The 25,548-nt window shown below is 43.0% G+C and overlaps 1 protein-coding gene across 2 annotated transcripts in view; it reads right to left on the reverse strand.

Annotated features, from left to right (window-relative positions):
• Positions 1-25,548, reverse strand: part of RAP1B (RAP1B, member of RAS oncogene family) — a 113,387-nt gene that overhangs the window by 52,803 nt on the left and 35,036 nt on the right. For both annotated transcript variants that reach the window (XM_073620080.1, XM_073620081.1), the window contains exon 2: positions 3,466-3,553. In XM_073620080.1, the coding sequence (XP_073476181.1) occupies positions 3,466-3,522 (57 nt within the window). In that variant the 5' untranslated portion in view covers positions 3,523-3,553. The remainder of the gene's footprint in view (positions 1-3,465; positions 3,554-25,548) is intronic.

Genomic DNA, 25,548 nt, shown 5'->3' on the forward strand with positions numbered 1-25,548 from the left:
CCCGCAAAATCACGTACCTGTACGTCATTTGCTTGAAGTGGTTATACTAGGGTGATTGCACATAACAACCGATGAGGCCAATGAGCCGCTCGGCCGTTAACATATGGAGAAGGAGGGGATATCCTTCCCTTACCTTTAGGTATTTAAATATCTCCTAAACGTGCGCCATATAGCAGATATTTACTGCGCTGATGATGTCATCGGCGCATACGCTCTGAAGGAACGACTGCCTGTGCCGTTTCTTCAGGCGAGTGTGCCATGACTGGCGGCTCCCGGGCGCATGCGCGACGTCACGCGGCTCCGGCCAGTCACATAGCTGGAGTCCACGGCGAGAGGAGGAAAGGCTAGGATGGAGGACACCTGCAGCGTGGACGACGCGGGCTTCGTTTGTGGGCAAGTGTTACAGAATGTGCTAGTATGCGATGCAGGGAATTCGAAAGTAAAAAAAACCCACCAGGGTTTACTTCCTCTAAGTGGTGACCTCATTTACAGAATGAAGTTCATTCCTTTGATCTGTAAATGAACAGAAAGATACATTTTTTTTTCTCTTTCAGCGCTAAGCAATGTTGTTGATAAACATTGCTGGCTGCTTTTTTTTTTTTTTTTTAAAGCTGTGAGCAGAACTGCTCTGCACTTGTTACACAAATCCTGGAAATGCTGGATTAAGATTGTGTGAAACGAGATCGCAATTTAACGATTAATCATGCAGCTCTAATGTGCACATCAGTGACCATCACCTGCAGACACTCTTCCTGAGTAGAAGAGCTTATAAATGGGGACTTCCAATCTGTTTTTAGCCAGTGTCCATTTACCTGTAGGTGAAGCATAACCTAGGATAGTCATGAATAAAAACCTACTCTGTGTCCCTGTTAGTTTCATTCTGAGAGTACTGATGCTGTCTGGCATGTCACCTCTTATCCAAGGCATGAGCATGCATGCTTAGCCATTTAGAGAGGACATTTTCAGCAGGTCTTTAGTTAAGTTTTGGGGAGGTAAATATGAAGCAGATAAAGGTCTCCGATTACTGGAAAATGTATAGACAAGAATGATTCGCACAGGATTGCCTAAGTCACAGAATGAGTGTGTTAGACTCATGCATTCCATTCTTCATAAATATTTCTTTCTATTGTGTGCTCTCAAAGTGAAAAAATAAATAAAACCCCAGGCAAAAAATATGGAATCACCACTCTTGGAAAATGTTCATTTAATTGTTTACTTGTATATATAAAAAAAAAAAAAAAAAAAAAAACTCAAAATCTTCTGGCTTTAAGAAACACTTAGATCCCTTTCACACCGAGGGTGTTTTGCAGGCGCTATAGCGTTAAAAATAGCGCTTGCAATCCGCCCTCAAACAGCTGCAGCATTGTCTCCAGTGTGAAAGCCTGAGGGCTTTCACACCGGAGTGCTGCACTTGCAGGACGTCAGGAAAAGTCCTGTCAGCAGCTTCTTTGGAGCGGTGAAGGAGCGGTGTGTTTACTGCTCCTCCACCGCTGTTCCCCACTGAAATCAATGGGGCAGCGCTGGGATACCGCCGGCAAAACAGCGCTACTGCGGGCAGTTTTAACCCTTTCTAGGCCGCTAGTGGGGGTAAAAGCGCCCTGCTAGCGCCCGAAATACGCCGCTAATCCGGCGGTAAAGCGCTGCTAAAAATAGCGGTGTTTTACCCCCAATGCTATGGGCGGCTCGGTGTGAAAGGGCTCTCAAAAAAAAAAATTAAAAAAAAAGAAAATTGTAGTCAATTGCAACTGTTTTTGCAGATCAAGCAGAGGAACAAAAAAATATGGAATCGCTCAATTCTGAGGAAAATTATGGAATCACCATGCACTTCGCAGTTCTAAAACAAACATCTGCATCAGATTACATGCTGAAAATATATGTCATCAAACATCCTTTCAATTGATGGAATAAAAAAGTGTCCAAAACTTCAATACAAAACTTGTGCGTTTATTGCATTTATTGAAGATTTAATGACTGTCATCTCCCCCGTACCTTTACCTGACATGAAGCCTCATATCATCAATGATTGTGGAAATTTGTATGTTTTCTTCAGGCAGTCGTCTTTATACATTTCATTGAAATGGCACCAAACAAAAGTTCCAGCATCATCACCCTGCCCAATGCAGATTGGTGATTCATTGCTGAACATCACTTTTACCAGTCATCAACAGTCCATGATTTCTTTTCTTTAGTCCACTGTAACCTTGTTTTTTTTGGTTTAGGTGTTCATAATGGTTTTCGTTAGTACAAATCAAATAAGAAGGTTGTTAAAAGGGAAGCATACTGGTAGACCAAGGAAGACATCAAAGCGTCAAGATACAAAAAAAACTTAAAGCAACATGCCTTGAAAACAGAAAATGCAACACAAAACAATTGAGGAACAAATGGTCAGAAACGGAAGTCAATGTCTGACCGAACTGTAAGACATCGCCTAAAGAAAATGGGATTTACATACTGAAAAGCCAAACGAAAACCATCATTAACACCTAAAACGGTAAAAAACAAGGTTACAGTGGGCTAAAGAAAAGAAATCATGGACTGTGGATAACTAACTGGATAAAAATGATATTCAGTGATGAATTACGAATCTGCATTTGGCAGGGTGATGATGCTGGAACTTTTGTTTGGTGCCGTTCCAATAATATGTATGAAGATGACTGCCTGAAGAAAACATGCAAATTTCCACAATCATTGGATGACATGGGGTTGCATGTCAGGTAAAGGTACGGGAGGAGATGACAGTCATTAAACCTTCAATAAATGCACAAGTTTATATTGAGATTTTGAACACTTTCCTTATTCCATCAATTGGAAAGTTTGGTGATGACATCATTTTTCAGGATGCAATCTGATGCAGATGTTTGTTTTAGAGCTGCAAAATACAAGGCGATTCCATAATATTTTCCTCAGAATTGGGTGATTCCATATTTTTTTTTTCCTCTGCTTGATCTGTAAAAACAGTTGGAAATGACTACAGAGTTCTTTCTTTTTTAAAAAAAATGTTAAGTGTTTCCTAAAGCCAGAAGGTTGGAATGTTGAATGAAAATAGTTTTGATGCCTGTCTGTGAATAGTTTTCTTTTTCTACACAATTAAACAACTGAATTAACATTTTTCAAGAGTGATGATTCCATACTTTTTGCCAGGGGTTGTAGATAAAAGAGCATGGTCATACAAGTCCCATAAATTTTTAAGGCCTTGCTCACACAGGAATGCTTATGTGTACACCTGTGTAAGGCCCATGCTTGCCTACACAGTATGCACAGGTGTTCTGGGCATCCATGTTCAGAAAATACTATCCATGTCAATTGCGACATGGCTGTGTCCATGCAGTTGCTGCATCCCAACTGACTAGAATGAGCCTGCCTACATGCATATGGACAAAACATCTGTGCATCCTGTGGAAAATGCTAGTGTACGCTTAAGCCCATGTGAACGAGGCCTATACCTTAGGAAAATAAAAATCTTACCAATGCAGACTTTCCAACACCACCTGACCCAAGGACAACCAGCTTGTATTCACGCATTGTGCAGGCTTTGTGTCAACCAACTCCACACCTAGAACACAGAAAAGCATTATATCAATTTTGACTGAACCATAACCACAAAAGTAAAAAAACAATAGGTTTCTCTGAGTAAAATGAGGCGACACCAAAAACTAAAAATCGCCAGTAAACTCTCCAAAGCATAAAGTGATCTAAAATGCTTACCAGCCTCAGACACTGGTGTTTTGATGGAGTACCTCTCTGTTTGGGGAACCTTCTTAAAGTACTCCCCAATGCAAAACTAACTGTATTACAATACAGCTAAAAGTACTTAGCCATCAACCTATTGAGTGATTAAAGCGGTAGTCAACTGCACTTTTTTATTTACAGCTACAGTTAAGCCTATAATAAAGCTTACAGTATCTCACAAAATTGAGTACCCCCCTCACATTTCTGTAAATATTTTATTATATCTTTTCATGTGACAACACTAAAGAAATGACACTTTGCTACAATGTAAAGTAGTGAGTGTACAGCTTGTATAACAGTGTAAATTTGCTGTCCCCTAAAAATAACTCAACACACAGCCATTAATGTCTAAAATCCCTGGCAACAAAATTGAGTACACCCCTAAATGTCCAAATTGGGCCCAAAGTGTCAATAATTTTGTGTGGCCACCATTATTTTCCAGCACTGCCTTAACCCTCTTGGGCATGGAGTTCACCGGAGCTTCACAGGTTGCCACTGGAGTCCTATTCCACTCCTCCATGACGACATCACGGAGCTGGTGGAGGTTAGAGACCTTGCACTCCTAAGCCTTCCGTTTGAGGATGCCCCACAGATGCTCAATAGGGTTTAGGTCTGGAGACTTGCTTGGTTAGTCCATCAACTTTACCCTAAACCACTTTATCAAGTCAATAGTCATCTTGGAGGCATGTTTGAGGTCGTTATGTTGGAATACTGCCCTGCGGCCCAGTCTCCAAAGGGAGGGAATCATGCTCTGCTTCAGTATGTCATAGTACATGTTGGCATTCATGGTTCCCTCAATGAACTGTAGCTCCCCAGTGCCGGCAGCACTCATGCAGCCCCAGACCATGACACTCCCACCACCATGCTTGACTGTAGGCAAGACACACTTGTCTTTGTACTCCTCACCTGGTTGCCGCCACACACGCTTGACACCATCTGAACCAAATAAGTTTATCTTGGTCTCATCAGACGACAGGACATGGTTCAAGTAATCCATGTACTTAGTCTGTTGGTCTTCAACAAACTATTTGTGGGCTTTCTTGTGCATCATCTTTAGAAGAGGCTTCCTTCTGGAACAGCCAGGCAGACCAATTTGATGCAGTGTGTGGCGTATGGTCTGAGCACTGACAAGCTGACCCCCCCACCCCTTCACCTTCTGCAGGAATGCTGGCAGCACTCATACGTCTATTTCCCAAAGACAACCTCTGGAAATGGCACTGAGCACGTGCACTCAACTTCTTTGGTCGACCATGGTGAGGCCTGTTCTGAGTGGAACCTGTCCTGTTAAACCGCTGTATGGTCTTGGCCACGGTGCTGCAGCTCAGTTTCAGGGTCTTCTTATAACCTAGGCCATTCTTTATGTAGAGCAACAATTCTTTTTTTCAGATCCTCAGAGAGTTCTTTGCCACGAGGTGCCATGTTGAACTTCCAGTGACCAGTAAAAGAGAGAGCGATAACACCAAATTTAAGATACCTGCTCCCTATTCACACCTTAAACCTTGTAACACTAATGAGTCACATGACACTGGGGAGGGAAAATGGCCCCAATTTGGACATTTTCACTTAGGGGTGTACTCACTTTTGTTGCCAGCGGTTTAGACATTAATGGCTGTGAGTCAAGTTATTTTGACGGGACAGCAAATTTACACTGTTATACAAGCTGTACACTCACTACTTTGCATTGTAGCAAAGTCATTTCTTCAGTGTCTTCAACTAGAACCATAACTTTCAATGTCCTATTTCTTGTCTGTATTGTTAAAATCAGTCATACAGACTACTTTTGTTTGTTTCCTTGTTTGCAATAGAATTTATGTAAAGAGGCTTAAAACAATCCAGACACGCACATTACAGGAACAGGTCTTACTGTAACAAACCCTTTTTTTTAAAGTGTATAGAAACCAAAACAAGGAACTTCTCTATTTGGTCTTTTTTGGTATGATAAACAAATTGTTTAGATATATCTGTTCAATATAAGCACCATTAAACCTTAAAGAAAACTTCCTGTACTATACTCAGGAATGGTAGACTCAGCTATCTCTCAGGACTACAGAGCCCTACTTTTATTATTATTATTATAGTCCTGCCCTAGGGTGGTAACACTGCTTCTCCATAGATACAGCAAGTGTGGTCACCCTGGGAAAGGAAGTGAGTTACTGGAAGGATCACAAGCCTGAAAAAAATCAAATTAATGCAGCCACCACATCTAAGCACTGAAGTTGCAAAATATTACCTTTTTCTTGGGTGCGGACAAGCTTTAATGCGTTTTTTTTTTTTTAATACTACTTATTGCCATCTCCTGTAGTCCAGCAACAAAATTGGCAGCAATTTTTTATAACTAGTTGTTTAGAAATCTAAAGGCCTAGTTCACACCTTTTTGTGCATCTTGTAACAAATAAAAATGCATGTGCCACAATAAGGCCTCACGAGGCAGACTCCGCTTCCACAGAGCCCGCCTCGGTCCGCCGGCTCAGCGGGAGATCTCTCCGTTGATCTCCGCTGAGTCAGCGGATGACAGGTCCCTCTCTGCTCACTGAGCCGGGAGGGGCTTGTCAGGAGCCGCTGCTGCCTATGGAGGGATCGGATGAAAACGGACAGCATGTCCGCTTTCATCAGATCTTACCCGATCTGATAGCGACGGATCCGGACGTAGGGCCATCCGTCCGCTTTTTGTGGATCGGACGTCAGCGGACATGTCTCTGCTGACATCCGTCGCTCCATAGGCTAACATGGAGCGCCCGTTCAGGTCCGCCGTCAAAACTTACAAGCTTGTCCGATCCTGTGAAAGGGGCCTAATACTTTGACTTCAATGATTTAGTTTACATGTGCGCCACATTGTTAAAAATTTGTTGTGTCCGACATTTTCATGATAGAGATAATAAATATAAAATATCAGTTACCTGCTCTATGCAATGGAATTGCGCAGAGAACCCATGAACCTCCCTTCCAGCACTCTCGGCTCTTCCTCTTCGCAGTGTGCCACAATAGGGAGCTGCTTCCTATTGTGGTACACCTGCAGGCTTGATCCTGAGCAGTGCTGTATGCATCCAGAGATGGTTCAGGCCCTGCCCCTCGCTCCCTCATCACAGGATTTGATGACTTGGCCTTGGACATCACAGAACTTGGCAAAATGGTGGACCCAAGAAGCGTTTACAATCACTTTAAAACCACCATTTTACTTTCAACAGAACAAAAAAAAGGAAGTTCCTACGTCAGAATGTCACCTATTGCAACAGCTATGAAGAAATATTTCAATTGTTTCTCAGTAATAGCACAATAAAATGTTGGGTTGTCAAAATATGTAAGTGACAGTACAGCTTCTTGGTATGAGAGCTGCAGCTCTCAGTGGCAGTGCTGGACAATAGCAAAAGCTATATTAATTGGCATGAATGAAAATGTAAATAGTAAAACTGAGACTAAACTTTAAGCATTAGCCCTCTATGCATTAGCATATTGTCCAAGTTAGAAAAAAAAAAAGATAATGCAGAATGTGTTACTAAATCTAATATTACAAAATGTATAAGTAAATATAAGATTGGTACATGACCATCAAAAAAACAAAAAAAAAAAAACAAAACTGCTTAAGGTACGTCAGTGTAAAGGATTTAAGATGCACTTGTCAGAATTACAACAGAATAAATAAAGCGAGTGTTCAGCAAGAATAAGGAAAGGAGATAGCAAGGAAGAGTTTCAGAAGCTGCATGCTGACTCAACAGAACATTTTATTGTTGCAGCAGAGTAGATTTACTTGATTTTGTATCAATTCTCCTTTAAAAGCTACTAAATGTTAAACAGTAATTCACCAAGGAAGATCTAGTGAGTATCACACTCTTTCCACCTGGAAGCGTCTAAGGTTCTAATGGGTATGCGCTTCAAGTAGTATTAGACCCAAAAACACAAACTGTATATATCACTGCTTACCAATCATGAAATATGTACTGGCTATCTCCCCCCCCCCCCCCCCATTTATTTCACTTGGTGATCTGGCCAGTAATACACTTCCTGTCTCAGGGTGTCTATACCCTGGATGGAGGATCAACAGAACCAAGCTTGGACAGCAGCATTATCTATCTGGGAAAGGGTAGTTTTAGATGCTCTAGAAAATCTAGATAGACTTGACCAACAAATAAAAGCCAAACTTCAGCTAACCCTTTTTAAAGCTTTAGTTCACCTTTACCAAATGAACTGATTATGTAGGCAAGTGGTGCTTGTAGATAAAAATAAACTGCAACTTTGACCAAAGTTAAAGCAGAGTTCCACTAGTTTGTGTGTTTATTAAAAGTCAGCAGCTACAAAAAGTGTAGCTGCTGACTTTTAATAAACACACACTCACCTGTCCCACGGTCCAGCGATGCGGCCACCCGAAGCCTCGCTTCTCTCCCCCTCCTGTCCATGGCGCCGGCATTGCAAGTGTGGGCACCCGGCTGTGACAGCTCGCAGCTTCACAGCCGGGTGCTCGCTGCGCAAGTCATACTGCGTATTCTGAATGGCCAGGCAATCTTCTGGGACCCATAAGATTGCAGGGAGGGGGAGAGGAGTCATTGCCTAGGCAGCCAAGCGGAACTGGGAGCTGAGTACCTGTCAAAACTAGGTACCCACTCCACCCCCCCAAAAAAATGGTATGCCAATTGTGACATGTCAAGGGGTCAGGAGTGCTTAAAGCGGAAGTTCCACTTTTGGCTGGAACTCCACTTTAAGTAATGCTCTTGCTATAGGTGTAGCTATTTAGGGACCTTCTGAAGTTTGAGTGAAAATCTTCCAGAGATGGCCTTGTTGCTAAGACATGGCTAACACTCTACCAGTCATTTCAAACCCCTTCATATGCGCTCTCTCTCCTCTGTAGCAGTAGATCTGAGCTCAGCAATACTCCAACAGGGGAGATAGTGGACCACACATGACATCGCCCTGGTTCTTCTAGGCCATAGAGATGAGCGGAGGCCATCTTTCCTCCGCTCAGCTCTGTGACCAGCAGCCACAACCGTCAGATCTGTTTTCAGGCTTCCAGATTTGCCAGGTAAGCCCAAAAACCACCGGGAAGCGACCAGGAGGAGCAACCCCTCCTGCCGCTTCTAAAAGTGACCCAGTGGCAAAGCCGCCACTCTGCCCACTTTTACTGGGTAAAGCATCGCCTGCTGAAAAAAAATACTGGGGTTATGGCATATTGCTGCAGCCATACCCCCAGTATTCCACTACCACCCAAGGACGTCTTGTCTATGGTCCGGTTGGCAATTGGTTAAACACCATACACCTGCAAATGTGCATAAACGTGTGTAATTAAGCAACATTTTTTGAAGCTTGATTGTTCTACCAGCTCTTGGCAGAAAGATCCAGTATACATAGGATTATTTGAATATGTCCATGTGAATAAGGACTCACACAATTTTCCTATTTTCAGCAGAAAAATGGGAAGCAGTGATTGTTAAAAGGTCAGCATGATGTTTTGTGAAATAAATGCTGCGTGCAATGCAAAAGCGCAAGTGGGCACTGAGCCATAAGGCACTCTACTCTACATTTAGACCAGGTGTAGAAGGTGTGAACAAGGCATAAAGAATATGAACACATGTATATAGGATAGGAACATACAAATACACCAGTCCATTTCGTTCAACATGCGTGTGTCACTACGATTTTCAGTAGCTCTGTACATTGTGTTCACTAAGAAAACACATCTAAAAAAGTTTTTTTTTTCCTTTTTTCAATTTATCTACACTCTCTGCTGACACCAACAACTTTGGATGAAGTTTCACATCCTTATGGCTCCAACAGTAAAGAACCCCTTATGCTGTTTAAAGCGGCTGTATATCTGCACAAAAATTTTTTTTTTTTAAACCTGTAAGGCAAAAGGCATAATGAGCTAGTATGCACCGCGTTATTAACCGCCATTTTGTCGGGATTTGTGGGTTTCTTTTTACATGCACTGTATATAGCTGGTTGGGAAGCTGGGCATCGTGTCCTTAGCAATGGATGAGTCATCAGCTGTCAACGGGCTTCCACACTGACAGCTGAAAGAAAAAAAAAAAAAAAAAGGCGTGCCCCCCCCCCCCCCCCCCCCCAGTCCATACCAGGCCCTTCGGTCTGGTATGAATTTGGAGGGGACACCCCCATTGCCAACACTTTTTAAAATTGGTGTGGGGGTCCCCTCCAAAATCCATACCATACCAGGCTCTGCGCCCCACCCCCCCACCCCAAAGCACCTTGCCTCCATGTTGATGGGAACAAGGGCCTCTTCCTGACAACCCTGGCTGGTGGTTTCGGGATTTGTGGGCGTGGGGGTTTATCAAAATCTGGAGATGTTGTCCCCACCATGTGAATGGGTATTAGGTACATCAAATTCAGCAGTCAGCGGGGAAGCCCGCTGACAGCCGATGACTCTTCCGCTGCTAGAGGACGTGGCGTTCGGTTTCCCGACCTGCTCCTTAGCAACCAGCTATATACAGTAAATGTATATATTAACAAAAAAACAAAAAACAAAAAACACAAATCGCAAAAAGCAAGTTTTGGCAAAATCACTGAAAAAACACAGTATTTGCGTTTTGGATGCGGATCCATTGAAGTCTATTGCATGTAAAACTCTGCATTTTTGCAGGGAAAAAAGTCCCCGACCATTTCCAAAAAAGCAGAGGCACAAAAATGCATCTCTATCTGCACACTGTGTAGCTGCCTGCTGTGCTGCAGTTCTGACCTAGGAAGTTCCTAGATAAAATCAGCTGTGCAGCATAGCAGTTTGCAGATAGAGGCTGTCTGTAAGAGAATCGCTCTGAGCTTTGTGCGAGGAGGAGGAGCGCTGTGCTGCCTATGCTCAGACTGTGTGCAGTAAGGAGATGTGAGAAGGAGCCCAATGGCCACAGCTTCCATGGAGATTGGGGGGGCATGGACAACTGAAGTACAACACTACGACGAGCCAAGAAAATTACGTTCAATGCTTCTGAGCATGCGTAGGAATTTTGCGCTTTGGAATTGGCACAGACGATCGAAATTACCGATCAAAACTTTTTCCGACCGAAAAATTGAGAAACTGCTCTCAATCTTTTGCTGGTTGGAATTCCGCCAGCAAAAGTCCGATGGAGCATTTCGCATTTTCCAACCAAAAGCTCTCATCTGACTTTTGCTGGCGAAATTTCCGATCGTGTGTACGCGGCATAAGGCTGGTCATACATTATACCATTTTATTGTAGTATTTCATGATGCACTAATTATATGAGCCTGATGGGAGCAAGGAGGAGCTCCATTCTAAACACAGAAAGCGCTATGTAATGGCATATTGCTTCTCTCTCCAGTCCTTTCCTCTTCTCCCCCCAAAAAAGATAATATTGGGGAGATTCCCAAATTTGTGCAAAATAGAAACAGCAAGACCAAACATAAGACAAATTTAATGAAAGCAACACCATTGCTATATAAAAAGTCTTACTTGCTGCATTTTGGTCTGTCACGTTATAAAAGGGGTCTCTAAACTTTCTAAACAAAGCGCCAGTTAACGCTCCTTCAGACTTTGAGGGTGCCGAACTGTGGCCACAGAGTAGAAAATGCCCTGTGGTGCCAATGGGAGTAAACAATAAAGTCCTCATTTGTACTCATGGGAGAAACAGTGCCCTACTGTAGGCCTCAGGGTAAGGAATAGTGTCCTATCGTTGGTGTCAGGGAGAGAAATGGTGCCCCATTGTTGGTGTCAGTGGGAAGAAGAGTTCCCCATTTTTGGAGTCACTGGGAAGAATGGTGCCTTGTATCAGAGAAAAAGTGCCTCAGGGGCAGGATAAGGGCAAGCAAACAGCCACATCTGGCCCCTGGACCGCAGTTTGGAGACCACTGAAATATACAATTGAAAGCATTTTATTGAGATTTGATCCACAAGTCAAAAAAAAAACAAAAAAAAAAACGAAACTTGTTGATCCTCCTCTTGTGAGCTTCACTCTTATAATCAGTGTTCCCAGTTATCTTTGCAGACAACAGGACACATTTTAGGCTCGATTCACACAGGGGCAACACGACTTCAACGCGACTTGTGGATCCGACTTTGCCCTGCGACATGTGTCCGACTTTCAATGAACGGGGATCCGACTTGGATCCCCGCCACTGTGTTTGGTATGAATCTTTAGGGGGAACTCTGCGCCAAATTTTAAATAAAAAACCGGCATGGGTTCCCCCTCCAGGAGCATACCAGGCCCTTGGGTCTGGTATGGACCTTGAGGGGAACCCCCTACGCCGAAAAAACGGCGTGGGGGGGGGGGTCCCCCCCAATCCATACCAGACCCTTATCCGAGCACGCAGCCCGGCCGGACAGGAATGGGAGTGGGGACGAGCGAGCGCCCCCCCCCCCTCCTGAACCGTACCAGGCCGCATGCCCTCAACATGGGGGGTTGGTGCCTTGGGGGAGGGGGCGCGTTGCAGGCCCCCCCCCCCCCCCCCCAAAGCACCTTGTCCCCATGTTGATGAGGACAAGGGCCTCTTCCCGACAACCCTGGCCGTTGGTTGTCGGGGTCTGCGGGCGGAGGGCTTATCAGAATCCGGGAGCCCCCTTTAATAAGGGGGCCCCCAGATCCCGGCCCCCCACCCTATGTGAATGAGTATGGGGTACATCGTACCCCTACCCATTCACCTAGGGAAAAAGCGTCAATTTACAAAAAAAACACTACATAGATTTTTAAAGTATTTTATTAGACAGCTCCGGGGGTCTTCTTCCGACTTCGGGGGTCTCTCCGGTTCTTCTCCACGCTCTCCGGATCTTCCTCCGGGCTCCTCCGCTCTCTTCTGCCGCTCTTTTGCTAAAGCGGAGGAGCCCGGTCTTCCGTCTTCTGCCCTCTCCTCTTCTTCTGATGTTGACACGACGCTCTCTCCGGCTAGAATGCGCTCTGCTCTGACTTATATAGGAGGTGACCCCGCCCCCTTATGCCGTCACAGTCCCTGGACATGCTGGGACTATGACTGCATAAGGGGGCGTGGTCATTGGGTGATGACCACGCCCCCTAAAACGTCACAGTCCCAGCATGCCCAGGGACTGTGACGGCATAAGGGGGCGTGGTCACCACCTATATAAGTCAGAGTGGAGCGCTCAGAGTGCATTCCAGCCCCAGAGAGCGTCGTGTCAACATCAGGAGAAGAGGGCAGAAGGCAGAAGATTGAAGACCGGGCTCCTCCGCTATAGCAAAAGAGCGGCAAAAGAGCAGAAAATAGCGGAGGAGCCCGGCAGAAGACCCGGAGAGCGCGGAAAAGAACCGGAGAGACCCCGAAGTCGGAAGAAGACCCCCGGAGCTATCTAATAAATTACTTTAAAAATCTGTGTAGTGTTTTTTTTTAAATTGACACTTTCCCTAGGTGAATGGGTAGGGGTTCGATGTACCCCATACTCATTCACATAGGGTGGGGGGCCGGGATCTGGGGGCCCTCTTATTAAAGGGGGCTCCCGGATTCCGATAAGCCCACAGACCCCGACAACCAACGGCCAGGGTTGTCGGGAAGAGGCCCTTGTCCTCATCAACATGGGGACAAGGTGCTTTGGGGTGGGGGGGCCGCAGCGCGCCCCCCTTCCCCAAGGCACCAACCGCCCCATGTTGAGGGCATGCGGCCTGGTACGGTTCAGGATGGGGGGGGGGGGGCGCTGGCTCGTCCCCCACCCCCATTCCTGTCCGGCCGGGCTGCGTGCTCGGATAAGGGTCTGGTATGGATTGGGGGACCCCCCACGCCGCTTTTTCGGCGTAGGGGGTTCCCCTCAAGGTCCATACCAGACCCAAGGGCCTGGTATGCTCTTGGAGGGGGAACCCATGCCGGATTTTTATTTAAAATTTGGCGCGGAGTTCCCCCTCAAGATCATCTGAGCACAAGTCGCATGCCGAAGTCGGATCATGCGAGACGGCGATCCGACTTCAATGATAGTCAATAGGCTGAAGTCGGATCAAAGTCGGATCAAAGTAGTACAGGGAGTACGCTCTGAAGTCGGAGCGACTTCAGTAGTGTCTATTAAGACGCTCCCATTCACTTAAATGTGAATCTCTTTCTGGGGCGACTTGGGGCGACTTGAGGGCGTACAAGTCGGATCCCAAGTCGTCCCAGTGTGAACCGACCCTTACTGTTAGAGAGAGGATGTATTCTGTAATCCTGCAGGTAACAGCACAGTAAGCATTGTGACCCAAGGACAGGAAGCAGGATCACCAGATAAATAAAATAGAAAGGCTAAAAAGAAGAAAACCAACGTATCCACCACATCTAAAGACTGGTAAGCTGCAATATATAAACTCTATTTTTGGCTTTAGATACGCTTTAAATTCACAGGAAAACATTTTTTTGAATATTTGCTACATAATAAAATTACCTCTAAGGCCTCATATACACTGTTGCTGGTAAACGGACGTTTAGGAGCAGTTGGGCATTTTTTTTTTCAACTGCTCCTGAAATTTCCTCTATGTTATCTTATCAGTACAGGTACACTGCGTTGTTTATAGTCGTTTCTAGGCAGTTACGTTTAGAGGCTTTTTTTGGAACCCAAAAAAATCTGCTCAGAAGCTGTGTTTAGAGGCAGTAACTCGCGTTTAGCCGCGTTTCATTTACAGGCATTTTTCATTTTTGGCCATTTTGAAAAAAAAAAAAAATCTTTTTTTCAAACGCTTCTAAACGCAAACATGGCATGTAAACATGGCAAAACGGAGGTTGGTTGTACCATGTGTGGATGTGCCGACAGGTAAAACTTAACCACTTAAGCCCCGGACCATTTGGCTGCCCAAAGACCAGAGCACTTTTTGCGATTCGGCACTGTGTCGCTTTAACTGACAATTGCGCGGTTGTGCGACGTGGCTCCCAAACAAAACTGATGTCCTTTTTTCCCCCACAAATAGAGCTTTCTTTTGCTGATATTTGATCACCTCTGCGGTTTTTATTTTTTGCGCTATGAACAAAGAAAGAGTGACAATTTTGAAAAAAAACACATTTTTTGCTATAATAAATTTCCCCCAGAAAATATATAAAAAAAACATGCGTTTGTTTTGCGCAAAAGTTATAGCGTCTACAAAATAGGGGATAGTTTTATAGCATTTTTATTAATTTTTTTTTTTTTTTTTTACTAGTAATGGCAGCGATCAGCGATTTTTATCGTGACTGCGACATTATGGCGGACAGATCGGACACTTTTGGTGCGATTTTGGGACCATTCACATTTTTACAGCAATCAGTGCTTTTAAAAATGCATTGATTACTGTGTAAATGTGACTGGCAGTGAAGGGGTTAACCACTAGGGGCAGTGAAGGGGTTAAGTGCGTCCTAGGGAGTGATTCTGGGGGGGGGGGGCTATGTGTGACAAGACACTGATCACCGCTCCCGATTACAGGGTGCTGTGATCAGTGTCCTGTTACTAGGCAGAATGGGGAAATGCTTGTTTACACAAGCATTTCCCCGTTCTTCCTCTCTGTGAGACGATTGCGGGTATCCCCATGGACATCAGATCTGCGATCACACTCACGAAGGTCGCGATGGGGGGCGTGCCCGCAAACTGCTTCCTAAAGGGCAACGTACAGGTACGTTAATCTGCCTGTACGTGCCCTTCTGCCGACGTATATCGGCGTGAGACAGTCGGCAAGTGGTTACATTTCATTCACCCTAGACACTACTGCAAGTGCTAAACTTGTGACAGTGATATTTACAGAATAAAGAAAAAGCCCGAAGGCTACAGCTGCGCTAGAAGATTAATATGTGATGCAAAATAGTGATTGAATCAAGAAAAAGCTGCCAGCACCTTAAAGTCTAGTACCAAACTAAAATAATAACAATCTAAAATAGATGCAACGCTAATGCAAATGTATGAATATCAAACGTTACGTGAAAAAAACGTTTGTGAGCCTATGAATCACCTGGTTGTGGAAATTGCACGTTTTTTCCCCTGCAATCTCTCATCTTTCTACACAGATTGGTGTTTTTATTCCCCCCTTACCAGTGTATGGACTTAATGATTAATGGGACTCTGCCTTAGTTTTCACTTTTTATTTGTCATTTATTTTTCACCAAATATATGGTCACTTATTTTTTGATTTTTTCTCACATATGGATTGCTATTATATTGGAATTTTGTTTCAGTTCTAGTTTATTTTTTCACTAGCATGTTTTTATATGAATAATTTTCTTTTCACAGATAGATTATTTTTCACGTAACATTTGTGATATTCATACATTTGCATTAGCATTTGAATTTATTTTGGATTGTTAGTGATATTTACAGTTCCAGCTCTCATACTGGGAAGGCCAATGGGTCACTTGCTCTCTCTTGCCAATTAACACAATGTCTTGTATTCTCAGAAAATACAAGGCGTTCTGGAAATGGACAAGGGAAGACATGTGATGCTTAACTGTCCCTCCTTCATTCACAGAATGCTTTGTATTCTGTGAATAGAGGTTTTCTGAATGGATGAGAGGAAAGAAAGATGGAGAGCAAGTGACCCACTATGATCACTGTATGAGAGAGCCAGGACCGTCTGTTTCAGCGCTTACAGTTGTGTCCAGGATGAATGATACTTCTAGTTTTACCCAGGCAGCATCACTTACACATAGGATACGCATCATTAGAGGTGATTTATTTTCACACAGCAAATATCCAAAAATAGGCTTTTTCCTGGAGTTCATCTTTAGGGCCAAAATGTCACATTTCAGGTTTTCTGCATTGCAGGTATGGGTGTTGCAAACCATAAGTCACAGTTATTTTCACTAATGAGTCAATTTGATTGGTTACTCGACTGAAAAGACATTCACTTGGTTTTCAAAATCAACTAGAAAGTGCAATGAATGTGCTTGCGCAGCTTCGTGTCAAACAATATTCTGTCACAGGCCAATAGTCAAACCTGGCAGTAGAGAAGCAGCACATGCATTTTTTTGCTTGAATACATCCTGCTTAATATGTGACTGCTATATTTATATGTTACTGCTGAAATATATTAGCATTTGGCAGATCTTTATATGTTCTAATTTTGCTGTAAGCATCTGGAAACCATACTCAGGGAGGGAATTCTTTTACATTCAACAGTAATTTTCTGATACCAAGTTGTGAGTGAATTGCATACACTTGGTTGCAAACACTCAATTTTCGCTTGACCCAATTACCACAGAATCCATGAGAACAATGTAAAATGTGTAGTACAGCACATCTATTAAAGGATTCTTACTGTTTTGAAAAAGTGCTGCAATAAATGCCAGCCTGCACAAAAGATAGCGTAACACAGATTAAAATATGGTCTGTTCTTCAGCAACGAGGTTACACAGGAAGTCTCAAAAACATTTGTTTCTCTAAGTGGATAATTTCCAGCTAATGATGTTTTGTGAAATGCTGTAAAATGAAGTGTAGTATTTGTAATATAGAAAAAGTGCATATGATCTATAAACAGTACACATACATGTACACACACACTAGGTATTCTACAAAATTAGAAGGGAGACTACATACATTTCTATTAGGCCTCATGCACACAAGACGCCAGTGCAAACTCTGCTGAACACATAGTTTTTAAAAGCTGAAACCGGCGTTTAGAAACGCCCGTTTTGCCACGTTTGCGTCTAGAAGGGTCTGCAGAGCAGAGAATGACATTTTGCAACCCAACTTTGGGGCCCTGTATCTCAGGGCCACTTGGTGATAGGAACCCCAAATTTGGTGTGCTAACACAACGGACTACAACATATCCAAATTTGGGGTACCTAGCACTAAGTGGCCCAGAGATATGGGGCCCCAAAGTCGGGTCGCAAAATGTCAAGCACTCCTGCAGCAGAGAATGACATTTTGTGACCAGACTTTGGGGCCCCATATCTCGGGGCCACTTGGTGCTAGGAACCCCATATTGTTAGTCCAACTGTGTTAGCACACCAAATTTGGGGTTCCTAGCACCAAGTGGCCCCGATATATGGGGTCTCAAGTTCGGGCTGTAAAAAAACGTATAAACGCAAACGCAGCTAAACGTGGTACTGGCGTTTAGCCGTGTTTGGCGTCTGAAACGTGGAAAACTTCTGCGTCTGAACCTATTTTTTTGCTTCAGGAAAAACGAGGTTAAACGAAACTGCCAAAAAACGAGACTGTGTACATGGACACATAGGATAACATTGAATGAGTTCAGGGGCAGTTGAAAAAAGTGTTCAACGAGTTTAACAGCGTCTCATGTGCATGAGGCCTTAACCACCAGATGTAACGGATGGCCCCACTGGGCAACAGTGAGGCACAGTGGGCAGAAGGCAGCAGTAAGATTTGGTACTTTGCAGTGAAGATTACCCACCTGGAGATTTCTGGTTTTGGAGCCAATCTGGGAGGCAAGAACACCACTACATGATCATTTGAAAGAGTAATTCAATAAGTGAAATCAGTTAGTAAATTACTAAGGTTATTCCGCAAACCCATTGCAACTATGCTGAAATCAAAAATCACTCAATTTACTTGAGAAGTAAGGCCAAAGCCTTTTTTAGGTTATACTTCTTTTGGGTCACACAAGTGCATATACTTTTGCACTCTAACCTAGAATCAGCCGGTCATGGGCTAAAGTCCGCTGTCGCTGATGTCACAGAGACACTCCAGGCTCTGGAAAGATCCCAACCATATTGTAGGGATGCACCCAGCTGCCCAATTGACAGCTGGCTCAGCCTCTCAGCACATGGCTGAGAGCAGAAGCCAGCTTGGCCCATCCCCTCTCCAGCCTGACACAATTATTTAAAGTGGATGTAAACCTGAATTTTTTTTTTTTTTTTAAATATCATACTGTAGAGCAGGGATATGCAATTAGCGGACCTCCAGCTGTTGCAGAACTACAAGTCCCATGAGGCATAGCAGGACTCTGACAGCCACAAGCATGATACCCAGATGCAGAGGCATGATGGGACTTGTAGTTTTGCAACAGCTGGAGGTCCGCTAATTGCATATCCCTGCTGTAGAGTATAAGATTTCCTATCATTTGAGCCCAGTCTTGTCACACAGAGTTAATCCATCTCTGAGCAATCTTCTTTTATTGTTCAGTGAGAAAAATCTTGACAAACTGAGAAAAACTTTGTCAAATCCTCCCCCTTGCTGTGAGTGACAGGTGATTTACATATCTCGTGCACTAGCCTAAGAGACATGCAGTATTTTTGAATTCCTTCCCACTCCTTTCTTCAGCACCTCTGCAAGGATTGGCTGTTCCACACCTCAGCATGATTTGGCATGCTGACGTCATGTGGTTACTTTCCTGTCTTTTCACTGGATGTTAGAGATCATAGCAGGAGTTCAGTGTAAGAAATACACAGGAGAAAAATGCTTATTGACAAGGGGAGTGTAGAGGTGGGCGGGGAGTCTACTGACATCACGAGCTCCAGACAACAGGCGCACCCACAGAAACTGCAGTTTTTCGGGTCTAATAGACAGAGGGGAGACATTTGACAGGTAAAGATACATGCAGGAGGCATGTATATCCTTATAGATAACCCCTATGGCAGTAGTTTAGAAAGGATAACATTGGGTTTACATCCACTTTAATGTGCATCAGATACAGTTAAAAAATGACACTCAATTTTTAAAGGGGGAGAATTTCTTCTGAGGTAAGTAGATGCTCACGTCACAACTCTCCTAAATCTTATGCCCCGTACACACGGTCGGACATTGATCGGACATTCCGACAACAAAATCCTAGGATTTTTTCCGTCGGATGTTGGCTCAAACTTGTCTTGCATACACACGGTCACACAAAGTTGTCGGAAAATCCGATCTTTCTGAACGCGGTGACGTAAAACACGTACATTGGGACTATAAACGGGGAAGTAGCCAATAGCTTTCATCTCTTTATTTATTCTGAGCATGCGTGGCACTTTGTGCGTCGGATTTGTGTACACACGATCGGAAATTCCGACAACGGATTTTGTTGTCGGAAAATTTTATAGCCTGCTCTCCAACTTTGTGTCTCGGAAAATCCGATGGAAAATGTGTGATGGAGTCTACACACGGTCGAAATTTCCGACAACAAGGTCCTATCACACATTTTCCATCAGAAAATCCGACCGTGTGTACAGGCATTAGACTTTTGTGGATGGCTCTTTAGGCAGCTTTGTATTTTTGTCTTACAACTTAATTTGCCAAAAATAAAAAAAATATCGTAGGGCCAGTCAGTTACTATAAAATGTAAAGAATTTTCAACTAATAATACCAGTATGAGTAAGGCCCCTTACATACAGGGCGGGCTCCATTGCAATCTTCCAGCTCAGCAGAGAATCTGTCCGCTGATCCGCGCTGAGCAGGCGGATGGCTTTTCCGTGTTTTCTCCGCTTATGCAGAGCAGACACAGTCCATTCTCCTCTATGGGCAGACAATTGTCCATGGACCAATTGTTCAATTACAGATGACTGTCATCCGATCCGCCAGATGGATGAGGAATGGACCCCATCCGCCTGTTTTTAGCAGACAGGATCGGATATCAGTGGGTGTCAACGGACACATCTGTTGACACCCACTGCTTCATAGAGGAGACTGGAGGGTTCGATCGCGTCCGCCTGAAAAAGTGACAGGCCGACCCAATCAGTCCGCTCATGTGAAAGGGCCCTAAACATCAACTTCAACCACCTTGATGAAACCACTGTGATAATGGGATAAACTCACATAAAAATTATCGTGGAGTGGCAATTGACAATATGACCATGAAACGTAAAGGTGGCAATAACAGCTTTTGGGATGGTTTGTACTAAAAAACTTGAGTGAACAAATGGAAAGCATTTAAAACTGTTACTGTTAGGAAGATAGGGTTGAAAGGTGTTATAGTAATATTACCTGTAGTTTAGTTGGGCAACTGAAAATAGTTTAAGACTGGCACTATAAAAAGTAACTCAGTTTTATAATAAATATCAAAAATGTTTTAGTCTTCATTCACAGTTCAGAGTTTTTCAGCTCGTTTCCCTATACATAACTACGCTCAACAGCCTAGTAATACAAGCAGGTGTATTTAATTATTTTAGATCTGTGTTATATTACTTACAGACTTAGACGATAAAATTAACACATTTTCTCTTGAACCCTTTATCTGGTCAAAGCTTGAGCTAAAATGACAAGTTAACTTTAGAGCTGCCTTCTGTGACCAGCCAACACCCAGTGCTGCAGGAAATAGGACTGTAGATTAAGAAAATAAGCTATATTTAAACGTGTCTCAGATTTCCGGTTTATGGTTCCTTAAAACTGACGTTTAGAAACACTGGTGATTATTTATAGCCACAAACTGTTTTTAAATGCTGTCCTTCTACTACTGTAACTTGGAAAAACACATTTATTTTAAGTATAATATTTTGAAAACTTAAACAGTGGGTCCTAAATTGTTATGGCAGTTTTACTGGTATAATCCCAAATATGTGCATGTATCAACCACCTACAGACACAACACTTTGCTTTCAAATAAGTGGATTTATATTTGTAACTACCAAGAAACATCCAGAAACATCCAACATCCAAGAAAATATGAAATTGAAAAAAATCTGAAAAAAAACAAAAATACAAGCAATCAGGAAGACACTAATCCTGAAGCAGATAAACATACTGATTACTTGTTAACATCAGCGGCTGATAAATCCATCTCTGCACTGTTGACCTTTACATGCCACACATATATTTTCATCCTCATTTCTTGACGTTTGAAAGAAAAAAACAACAAAAAAAAAAACCTAGGTATTACATGGAGCACGCATACTGGTAAAATGCTCACCTATAGCAAAAAATAAAAAAAACACCGCCATAAGCGCTCAGCATTTCAACAAGGATACTCAAAATGACTTGAGCGTTATTTGGTAACAGCAAGCTATAATGGAAACTGACATGTTTCAACATCTAGATGCTAGAATCTAAGGAGGCTCTCGTTCCTGTGAGTAGCATCCATGTTTCATTACAATCAAGTACATTCTCTTTACAGTATGGAGAAATATAATAAGGGAGAATCTGGTTGGCTGATATGGGGCAGTACAAACCATAAGACAAGTCTTCCCTTGGACATTTCAAGAACTTGAGAAGACAGTCATATTGTTTTTATGTTGCAGCATCGTTTGTAAAAGAGAACAGCTGCATACAGCATTACAGCTCCTATGCAAGAGGACACAAGCAGACTAATTGGAAACAATACTCTATAATTATCACCAGTTATTCAGCAATGATGCTCCCCCCTAGAAGTCAGAATTTGACAAAGAGCAATGTAAATAAGGTACAGGTATGCCCCTTTCCAGGAATCTTCTACATAGACACCACTAACCTGGCAAAAAATCGAATCCTGCCTATTTAGTCAGTAAATAGGGAGGTCAAGCGCTGCACATTTCACCCTATTTGTCATTTTTGCAACTTTATCCACTGCTGTGCTGGCTGCTTTAGTTTTTTTTTTTTTTTTTTTTTTTTTTGAGACAGCGCGGTATATATTTGTTTATAACTTACAATAGGGAGGTCAAATCTAACTGTCCTTTCACTCTGTTGGATAGCAGGCATCCTCTGGCGCCCTAGGGTGTATCACTAGAGGGATCACCAGTAGGAGGAAGGAGGTCCCGATTTCCCTATATAGATCTTTAGTGAGCCTTCATTTAGAATACTGTTTTCAGGTCTTGAGACCTCACTTACACAAAGATATTGATAAGACAGAACAAGTCCAGAGTCGGGCAAACCAGAATAGTGAAAGGTCTGAGGGATAACATATCAAGAGCGACTTCAGGAACTTAATATGTACAGTCTGGAGGAAAGTAGGGAAAGGGGAGACATGATTGAAACCTTTAAATACATCAAGGGGGTGAATAAGGCTCATGAGGGCAGTAATTTTTAAATAAAACCAAAATCAAGAACATGACAAACTAGCAGGAGGAAAGTTCTAATCTTTGAAAGTATGATTCTAATCGAAAGAGTGGTTGATGCTTGGAAAAAACTTCCAGCATAGGCAGTGAGTTAGTCAACAGATCCAAATATGCTTGGGACAAACATAGACCTATACTAAAAAAAGTTAAACACAAAAAAAAAAAAAAAAAAAAAAAAAAAAAGGGGGAGCAAATTGATGGACCACTTGGTCTTTTTTTCTGCCGTCACTCTGTTTCTGTCTTTCCCTTGTTCCACTCCTCACCTGTTTACCTAGGTAAAAACAAAACGCTGCCTTCAACAATGAATGCCTGAGTTGAATGTACTTGTATTTAAATAAAAAAAAATAAAAAAAAACAGTAAGGCTTCACTTATGCAAGGGGGTCATATGTTTCACCACAGTGGGCTGTGCACTGCAACCGTTACTCCAAAGCAGAGACTTATACCAAATTGTTTGTTGTACCGTCCTCATGCCGCCCTGTGCATGAAGTCATGACGCCTTAAAGAGGTGCTAAACTATCTTCTGAAATATATGCTCTCATTTCTAGGTTAAAATTCTAGTGATCATCTTCACTGTAAAAATTAGAATTTTAGAAAGGTGGAACCTTACTTAATGTTTTAGCAATAGGTTTTTTCACTTGAAAGTGAAATGGAAAGTCAATGCAACTAAAAAAAATTTTTGCCTAAATGTGAATGATGACACAATGGGGGTTATTTACTAAAGGCCAATCCACTTTTCACTGCAAGTACACTTGGAAGTGCAGTCGCTGTAGATCCGAGGGGGACATGCAAAGAAAATAAAAAACAGCATTTTAGCTTGCACATGATTTGATGATAAAATCAGCAGAGCTTCCCCTCATTTCAGATCTACCCCTTAGATTTAGAGCGACTGAAATTCCAAGTGCACTTTCAGTGCAAAGTGGATTTGCCTTTTGTAAATAACCCACAATGTGTACTGTGAAAATACACAATCCTTTCCCTTTAGCCACTTCCGGACCACCGCACGACGATGTACGTCCAAACTTTGAAGGGGGATATCCCGGGGTTATGGCAGCAGCTAGCTGCCATAACCCCGGTATCCCCGTTTTCGCGCGGCAGCCGGCTTTCTGATAAAAGTGGTCCCTGCGGCGGATTCGCCGCAAGATCACTTTTATCAGTGGCGGGAGAGGGCCCCCCCTCCCGCCGCGATTCGGTGCCCTCCGCCGCTTACCAGAGCCTGGAGATGAGTGAGGCTAAGATGGTGCCCACTCATCTCCATGACACTGCTGGGCGGAGTGCTTTAATTGCATTTTAGTGTAAATATGAGATCTGGGGTCTTTTTGACCCCAGATCTCATATTTAAGAGGTCCTGTCATGCTTTTTTCTATTAAAAAAGGGATGTTTACATTCCTTGTAATAGGAATAAAAGTGACACCATTTTTTTTTTTAAACAGTGTAAAAAAAAAAATAAAATAATGTAAAATAAATAATAAAAAAAAAAAAAATTTAAAAACCCCCCCGTCCCGACGAGCTCGCCCGCAGAAGCGAACGCATACGCGAGTAGCGCCCGCATATGAAAACGGTGGTCAAACCAAACATGTGAGGTATCGCCGCGACTGGTAGAGCGGGAGCAATAATTCTAGCCCTAGACCTCCTCTGTAACGCAAAACATGCAACCTGTAGAATTTTTTAAACGTCGCCTATGCAGATTTTTGAGGGTAAAAGTTTGACGCCATTCCACGAGTGGGCGCAATTTTGAAACGTGACATGTTGGGTATCAATTTACTTGGCGTAACATTATATTTCACAATATAAAAAAAGATTGTGCTAACTTTACTGTTGTCTTATTTTTTATTCAAAAATCTGAATTTTTTCCAAAAAAAGTGTGCTTATAAGACCACTGTGCAAATACGGTGCAAAAAAAAGTATTGCAACGACCGCCATTTTATTCTCTAGGGTGTTAGAAAAAAAAACATATATAATGTTTGGGGGTTCTAAGTAATTTTCTAGCAAAAAAACCTGTTTTAAACATGTAAACACCTAAAATCCAAAACGAGGCTGGTCCTTAAGTGGTTAAGGGCCAGGTATGACCTGCAAAGAAGCTCTATTATCAGAAAACACCACCTTGAGAATATTTGTTTTTCCTTATGAATGCTGATAAGGAGCTTAAAGAGGACCCAGATTCAGGCAATCTAATCTAACAATGTGAATGAACGATACAACAGGTACAGCCGACATTCTGCAGCTGCCCTTTCGCTCAGGTCCAAATTTTCATCCTTTCCATAGCGGTGTGGGTCTGCTGGATAGTCTCCATGTTAGTGCAGCTGCAAACTATTACCAATCCCCTCAATAACACCATCAACTTAATCCTGTAATCAGAAGGAAGAGAAATCAGGATATGTTGATAATGTAAACGTTCTCATATGCACCTGCAAGGCTAGAAGAAAGGTTGGTGCCTATGAATCACCCTCATATGTAGGTGCATCTGCTGCTACTATTTGGGAGTTACGTGCTAAATGTACAGTTCTCACCAATTGCTTTGCCACATTAAACATTGGTAATAAATCCCTGTTAGACAGCCAAGCTAAGATTTAGGCTCGGTTCACACTGGAACCCGCTGCGGATTGCAGAGGAACGCTGTGCGTCCCTGTTCCCTGTTTCAGGGATGAATCAGGGCCGAATCTTTGCCTGAATTCGGCCCTGAAACTGAGCCAAAGACAAACAGCGTTTCTGTGCAGTGCGCTCCGCAGCCGCAACGGAGATATGTGAACAGGCTCCATAGGGAGCCAGTCACATTCTCCTGCTATGCGAATTAGATGCCGGGAAATCCGCATCTAATTCGCATAGGTGTGAACCCGGCCTAAATGTAGGCCCACTTTAACATGCTATCCAAAACTAGAAAAAAAACTAGATGGCATCTATTTACATCTGTTCAGATCTGGCTACACGGAAAAGGACTCAGCTTTTCCGTTAAAAAAAAAACAAAACACAGACCTGAACAGACATGAATGTAGGCTGATTTATATGGATAAATCAATTTACATCCACCCACACAGACAGGGTGGATG

Source organism: Aquarana catesbeiana, linkage group LG03 (assembly GCF_042186555.1).
Source record: "Aquarana catesbeiana isolate 2022-GZ linkage group LG03, ASM4218655v1, whole genome shotgun sequence".
NCBI lineage: Eukaryota > Metazoa > Chordata > Amphibia > Anura > Ranidae > Aquarana > Aquarana catesbeiana.